At 48.9% G+C, this 7,965-nt stretch overlaps 1 protein-coding gene across 1 annotated transcript in view; it reads right to left on the bottom strand.

Moving 5' to 3' along the window:
- Positions 1 to 7,965, bottom strand: part of tnmd (tenomodulin) — a 36,003-nt gene that overhangs the window by 7,339 nt on the left and 20,699 nt on the right. The window contains exon 5 of the mRNA XM_060063226.1: positions 1,502 to 1,664. Coding sequence (XP_059919209.1) covers positions 1,502 to 1,664 — 163 coding nt within the window. The remainder of the gene's footprint in view (positions 1 to 1,501; positions 1,665 to 7,965) is intronic.

Here is a 7,965-nt window from a genome sequence, read left to right as displayed (position 1 = left end):
GTGCGGTAGCGTGTGTATTTGGGCTCTGTGTTGTCTCACCAGCTCAATGTTAATTACCAACATTCAGGGGACAAGATCCAGCAGAATTAATTTTAAGCTTTTTTATTTTTTTTGTGTTACCCCTCAAACAATGATGTCGCTGTTGGGATACTTAGAGAAAATGTAAATATATTTATCTTGAATCCTACAGAGGAAATCTGTCTTGGAGAATGGATACTTAGCTGGAAGGGAAACGCCAGCGGTCTACAGACGGATAACGAACATCATCCACGCATTGACTAGAACGCCACCACTTTCTAGCCTTGGGTGACAGAATGTCTCGGTGGATTTAGGACTTTACAGTACCTCACGTCTCCTGAGTCCACATGGTATCGCGTCTTACCCCCACGAGGCCCCATGATGCATGCTGATCCAAAAGCCCTAATACAACCGCGGATATTAAAACCGACTGTTGCATCCGAATACACAAGCCCAATCCCATTTCTACCCCTTACCCCTCCCCCTTGTTTTGAAGGGGTAAGGGGTAGAAATGGGATTGGGCCTTAGGCCCAATCCCATTTCTACCCCTTACCCCTTCAAAACAAGGGGGAGGGGTAAGGGGAAGGGGTAAGGGGTAGAAATGGGATTGGGCCTAAGTATCTACTATTTCTGTGCAGTGTCTACTACTTGACCGTTAATGTAGTACGTTCTACAGCTATGCGTAGAACGCCTCCAGCGCTTCCGAACACCACCGAAACGCCTACGGATGTTTGGAGATGACGTGTTTCCCCTCTGTGCGCTGCACATCTGATGCCGGCAGAATTAAAGTCACCTGCGTCAATGTACAGATTTTGGCAATCCTCTTCTTCGGTTACCAGACTCCGGCTGAATTGTGGAATAGTGTAGTGACCTACCGTTGTATACTGTGGCGGTAGTACGCATTCGGAAACCTTTTTACCTACTACACAATGCGTACTGCGCATTCGGGCTCGCTATATTTGTGACGCACTACAAAATGCCTACCATATAGTATAGTATAGTATAGTAAGCATGAGCATTCGGATGCAGCCGGAGTGTGTGTGAATGATGGCCGGTTGAAGCAGCCTCACCTGGCCCCAGTCGGTCTGATTGGACTCTGGGTGAACAACAGGTGAGTCTGCACGCCTGTTGCACATTGAGCAATCAGTGTGCAGCAGGTTAAAGCAGCGATCGCCACCGACACTGCATGGCAACATGGATCACCAGAGCCATGAAGCACCGTCTGTAAACCCTACGATCAACCGGTCTCCAACCGCCCGCCCAGTGGCCTTGTCTGGAGAAGCCCAGTAAAAGCCCCCTAGGTGGTGCATAGCATGGACCTTATGCATATAGAGAGAGAGATAGTATGCTGCACAAAGCCTATGCCCCCCCTCCCCTCCTCAACGGTGTGTGTGGCTCAACCCCTCAGCGCCTGTGTGAGAACCTGTGTGTGTGTGTGTGTGTGTGTGTGTGTGTGTGAGTTTGGGGGGGGGGGTGGTCTCACCCCTCAGCGGGCTGGGGGAGATCCAGTGGATGGGGAGTTCCTGGCACATCTCCCAGATCTTGGAGTTGAGGAGGAAGGCTCTGCTGGCGATGGGCTCCTCGGAGGGCACCCAGACCTGGGACTCCTCCACCTTCACCATGTCCCCCCCCTGGGGGTCCCCCACCTGTCACGGAGAGTGCGGAGGTAAGACACGCACGCACACACAGACACACACACACACACACACACACACACACACACACACACAAACACATGTGTGAAGGAGCTACACACCGATATTTGCGTTTATGTGGAAAGGCGTATATTCCTGGACTGCTTTGCTTCTCTCACACACACACACACACACACACACACACACACACACACACACACACACACACACACACACACACACACACACTCTCTTGTGTGGGCTGACCCACCGTGCCATCCCACGCTGCATTCAGCCCCCCCCCCCCCCCCCCCCCCTTCCGGGGGCGACTGAACCTCCGCCATTCTTTAGTCTACACTCGCTCCTCTCAGGGGCTGGCACCTCCCTGACTCCTGGACCGCGGTTGGCCTGACTTTCGCTTCCCTTCTCCTCTGTCGCCTCAGGGCATCACTCTCTCTCTCTCTCTCTCTCTCTCTCTCTCTCTCTCTCTCTCTCTCTCTCTCTCTCTCTCTCTCTCTCTCTCCTGCTTTCTTTCTCTCCCTCTGAACGTACTGCAGATCATTGTAATTCACAGTGATAATTTGACTTTTAAATGTCTTTTAAGAAGTGTGCTTTATTACTCATGAACACGACGGCGTCGTCGTTAAATATGACAGACACAATAAAGTTTTCCAATTTCCTCTGGTTTTCCCGCTCCTCACTCCGGCGTGGCGTGTGCGGCCCCACGCTGCTGTCACTGCCTTTAATTAGTTGATGCTGCTGTTCTATACGCTGCGGAGTAAACCATTGCAGCTTAATAATAGATGCTACACATCAGGGTCTAATAGAGATATATATGGAGCGGCCTCCGCTAATGGTTTCCACAGAAAGGGTCTGCCTATTCTTTGTTTGTGACGTGCATGTAAATACATATCATGTAAATACATATCATGTAAATATATATCATGTAAATACATGGAAAACAACACCCCCCCCCCCCAATTCCCCCCCGTTCCATTCTCCTGTTAATTATAAAAGCATAACAGAGAGAAGAAGAAGAAAGAGAAAAACGAATCTCACGTGACAAATGTTTTCAACAAGGTGATTTTCCTCCACTATCGGGCTTAATTGCACGTTCGTTAGACTCCATGCATAATCCCGGTGCTGAAGTAGCAGACAGAATCATTCATATTTGCCCCGTGCTCCCTCGCACGTTTACCCACCTGTGTCATTTCCGTGTTATCTTAATATTTGCTTTAGTACGCTCTCTGTTCTGCCTCCGTGCAACATGGTCACGACCTACAGACAGGAGCAGATCTCCGATCTTCTGCCAGACCCAAAGAACGGCGCTGTTTGTTATTCGCCGAGCCTCGACACATTTCCTGTGTTTTTCCCGTGACTTCTTTTCGCGTGCGGAACAGAGCGCACTAAACTAATGAGAGCCAGGCAGACAGGTAGCGCCGCGGCGGCGGCTAGCCGATGTAGTTAGCAAGAGCGGCACTGCCGGACGAAGCTAATTGGAGTTCTTAACCGCTGAAGCAGTGTGAGGCCCGCGGAGGTCACGACCCCTGCGGGCCGGATGACTTTGACTTCATAGCTGAGGAACGTCTCCGGGTTCTCGCGTGAGGGAGAACCTGCGGGCGAGGTGGTAACGGTTATTACCGCCTGGCGTGGATCACTGCACTCCTCCAGCTGACGGACGGGGGCAGAAAGGCTCTCCTCACCACTGTTCCCACTCGCTGCATCGTAAACAAACCGCAGACGTTGTGGAGGATGCTGGAGATAGCCGTGCCGCGCGGGCCACCATCACTTGATTATAGGCAGGGGTGCACATAACTGGTACGCATGCGCGCCCGTAATCAGGGATGCGTAACGTACTTGTGTCGCCACAACACATTTGCGTAACTAACGGGAGAACGGGAAAAAATGGAAAAAAGTAAATACATTTAGCAGATACTTTGGTGTTCGCCACCTGCAAAGAAAAAGGCAAACGGAGCCGGAGCAGAAGAAACTATTTTTTTTCGAAAAGTGGCGCCAACGCAAGATGTGTCGTGGCTCGAAACGAATGCTAAGCGCACCGACATGTGGGCTCATGTGCGCTGTGCACCGCGGACAGACTGGAGAACTGCGCAAAATCAGCTGATTGCAACGTTCCTTACTGTGAGATATTCAAACGCTCCGTGGTCAAGCTGCTGCAGTTTTATAAAAAAAAAAGGTGGCGCGAAAAAACACTGCTGTGCTTAAGAAGTTGTGTATTGAAAATGGAATCTCCTTTGTGAAACTGGGTAAGTTTCATACGATCAGATTTTACATGTGGGGCTTTGTGTGGGGTGCGTACCATCACTATCTCCCGGTACTCACCTGAGTAACTCAGTAACAAAGTTATGTGCAACCCTGATTATAGCCCCATACTGTGAGCACGGTAGCCTAGTAACGCTAGGTACACAAGTTCTCCCCGGCCATCTTCTGCTGTCATGTCTGTTGTTGCATCAGTTTATCTGAAGCTATCACTTCCCTTCCTCCCTCTGGTTTCTCCGTCTCACATCGCCACAACAACCTGCTGTGCCAGCAGGTAAACCAGGCGCAGCTGGCCTGGTTTACCTGCTGTGCCAGCAGGTAAACCAGGCGCAGCTGGCCTGGTTCCATCACGTTCTCACGACGGCCTACATTAAAGATTAGATGGATTCGATTTTTATTTAACATGGACATGGCAATGTCATTGGACGAAACCAGATGCATTGTTTTCAGTGTGTTAGCATAAATGCTAGTTTTCAACACCTGTCCACAGGAGGCTTTTAAAAAACAAACAAACAAACAAAAAACAATAATAATAAAAATAAAATAAACAAAACAGAAACCAGAGGAAATATTAACCCTATAATATACATAAGCAAAGGCAGCATGATCAGACAATTAACCGGTTGTAAATTATTTGTGTGAGCACTGTTGATTTGATTTGAGCCGTTGTTTAAGGTCTCTGTTATCAGTGTTGCTGTTAGTCTCTAGTTTTAGACTAGTGGGCAAGAGGTACCATAGTTTTGCCCCCTTTGCAGAGAAAACAGACTGACCGAAAGATGTCTTGTACATGGGAACAATCACCATTGAAGAGCTGGTAGGGGGATAGGCATCGTGTTGTTGAAGTAGTGCTACGCATTTTGTGCTAATGCTCTTGACAACTGTTTTCCGATCGGCCCTTGCGTTGAGCTGCAATGTGTTTTTATGTTTTTATTCACATAATGTGTTCCGTCCGTTGCTTGTGAATTGTTTCTCTGTCTGTCACTGTTGTGCTGGTGGGATGTTTCGAGGTTTACAAGCAGTCATACATATTTAAGTGAGTTTCTTAAGACTGCCAGTGGCACCGACTGCCTCTGCCATGTGGTGCGAGTGAATCATGCATTATTATTTGTCAGATTTTGTCTCAGACCGGTAAAACTGGAATAACGTTCGGGCATTAATCAGAGACAGAGAGGGCGAGAGAGGGGGAGAGGGAGGGAGAGAGAGAGAGAGAGAGAGAGGAAAAAAATCCTGGCGCGCTATTCGTGTTTGTCACCTGGTTTCCCCCTGCAGACACTCTGTGTTTCCTTATCAGCCGCTTGCAGTTTTAACCGCCGTATTTCCCATTGTTTTGCACCTCAGTTTTCTGGCCCACTACACACACGCTCTGAGCCCGCGGTACAGCGCCCGGGGCCCGGATAAGCTAGGAGCCATTAGCGCTTGACTTTAGCCCCCGTGCCCTTCATGTGATAACCACCGGGGGACGTGGCCTTCACCGTCGTCTCCGGGCCAACAGGAAGGAGCAGCGCCGCGGCTACCTTCTACCACGATAACACAAGGACGCGCCGGCGGTCAGACACGCGCTGGTGGTCGTCGTGGTGGTGGTGGTGGTTGTTGTTGTTTGTCTGGAGTTTGGATTGACTCTGTGTGGTCCTGTTTTGTGATTGTTATTGTTATGAGGTCTCTTTGTACTCCTGGTCGTCGTGGTGGTCGTGGTGTTGATGCCGGTGGTCATAGTAGTCATAGACATCTTATATGATAGACGGAGCATCAAATGCTACCGCCTACTGGCGCTGACGAGACGCGGGGCCGCCATCTTGGAGTGGTCATCCGCTCCACTCAGTGTAATCCGTTTGGCTGGAGCAATGAACTGTCAGCGCATTTAATTAATCATACCTCACTGAATACCACTGATTTTCATGCGGTTTTTTGTCATACGTGTAGCTATGATAAAGGCCACATGGTTTGGCGTGTTTTATTATTCAATACTAATTATACCAATAGTACGGTAATGTTAAATCTTGCTTGTGAAAAGTAATCCCCCGATTCCTATTATGGATTGTCCGCCGATTTGAGCAGGAATACGCTGAACAACAGCCCGGCATCCTGTTTCTGCTGCTGTTGCTGCTCCCGGTTGACCACTCAAAGATGGCGGCCGTATTTCTCGCGTCCCAGCAGCCAATGCTCCGTCTATGCTATAAGATGTCTATGATAGTAGTAGGTAGTGGAAGTGGTTGTAATGATAGGAGTTGGTTACGCCATCTGCTGCTGCGGCGGTAGCAGTGACGGTAGAACGCAGTGGATAAATGGGTAGGAAATAGCCTGGCTATTGCCAGACCAAGCTCAATCGTAGATTGAGCTTGGTCTGGGGAAGCTGCTGTCATTTCCTTCAGCACAAGAGGCGTGATCAACGGGCCTAGTCCAACTGACTCTGTACGCAATTGGCTGCTTGCCGTCGCTTCCCTGTCGTCATTGTGTTAAACCAGCCAATAGCGCGCCAGGGGGAATAGCGAAAACATATCGAGGATGGAAAGAATGATAATGCTTTTCTCCCGCCCCTTCTGCTGGGCGAGCTCGCAGCAGAAGGGGCGGGGCTACCCAGGCGAGGTGGGAGAGTCGATGGAGCGACGGTGTTTTTGCTGAACCCAGTGTGCTATCTGTGTGCTGGTGAGCTGATCTGCTGGGGTTGGAGCTGAAGCTACGGGGGTTTGATTACTGATCACAAGCACCCTGGGCATCGTCACAACCACACACTGGGGACAACACGACAACAATGTCATCAACAACAACCACAACAACAACAAAAGAGTGTTTGTTGATACTGTTTCTAAGTTATCGATGAGGAGTTCCTTGGTAATGCTCTACTTCTATTTAAATTTATTCCACCTTTTTGTTGTGGTTCAACACATGTCTAGTAGTGCCATCTATTTGAATGGTAGGCCTTTTACTGGGCATTTCGCATGTGTGTGTCTCTGTGTGCGAACACTTACATTGCTTCCTTGAAAATTACTGTTCAAAAGATGGTGTCATTTTGTAAAAACAGAAATCGGTTCTAATTGCATTTATCCCTTCCTTCTGTCTGAATGAGTTTTTTTAATTAAGCATACAATGAAGGGGTTTCTGCAGCCCTCCTTGTTGTTCGCGGCCCTTAGATTATGGATCTGAGAGAGCTGTGACTTTACAATACACAAAAGAAGAGGCATATGGCACTTCCTGGCCAATTAGTATCTTAAGCACGAATCAGACGTTAGGGAGAGGTGATGAAAGCAAACACAGTTGTCTGTTTTTGGTGAGCACAGCATGTGTTCACGAAGTAAAAAATGCATTTTTGGGAGGCCGGAATAGGAATAGACTTTTTCCGTTTTTAAATGTTTTTCATAAGTGAGGCGCGGTGAGGGGACATCGAGATTTGCCAGCTCGGTCTCACAGCTATGATGTGATGTAAATTATAGCTGGCCAGCATTGGGGACACACGGGGCACACATACACGCACACATACATGCAACCACGCACATGCAGGCCTGCTCACTCACTCACTCTTCCAGCACCTCCAGTGAATGAAGCAGAGACACTGTACAAAATGTGATGAAACACTACCATCTCTCCCATGCCTGCCTACCGGAGCCCAATAAAATCGGACCGAAATAGAAGAAGAAAAAAACACCTTTTTAAAGAAAACACTTTTTTTCTCTTTTATTCAGACCGCGGCCTCTCACACGTTCTCCCTCGAGGCTGTTTGAGTAGAGAGGGAGACTTTGGAGGAGGAGGAGATTAAAATTTAATATTGGTTTGAGATTAACAGCAAACAGCATTTGATGTGTGCCACAAAGGAGGTTGTGGGGGTTTCTCGCACGCGCCTTCAGATGCTGTCAGAGGCAGCCCACGACCCCTGGGTGAATTCCCTTTTTTCTTCACTTCAGTGGGAGAAGCGTGGTGGTAGAGGCTGGATGAGACGGACCACCGATGGGGTGGAGACTCTCTGTCTCTCTCTCTCTCTCTTTGTCTCTCTCTCTCTCTCTCTCTGTCTCTCTCTCTCTCTCTCTCTCTCTCTCTCTCTCTC

This window comes from Gadus macrocephalus, chromosome 10 (assembly GCF_031168955.1).
Source record: "Gadus macrocephalus chromosome 10, ASM3116895v1".
Classification (NCBI taxonomy): domain Eukaryota; kingdom Metazoa; phylum Chordata; class Actinopteri; order Gadiformes; family Gadidae; genus Gadus; species Gadus macrocephalus.
Note: the sequence above shows the minus strand (reverse complement) of the source record. Positions and strands in the feature narration are given on the sequence as shown.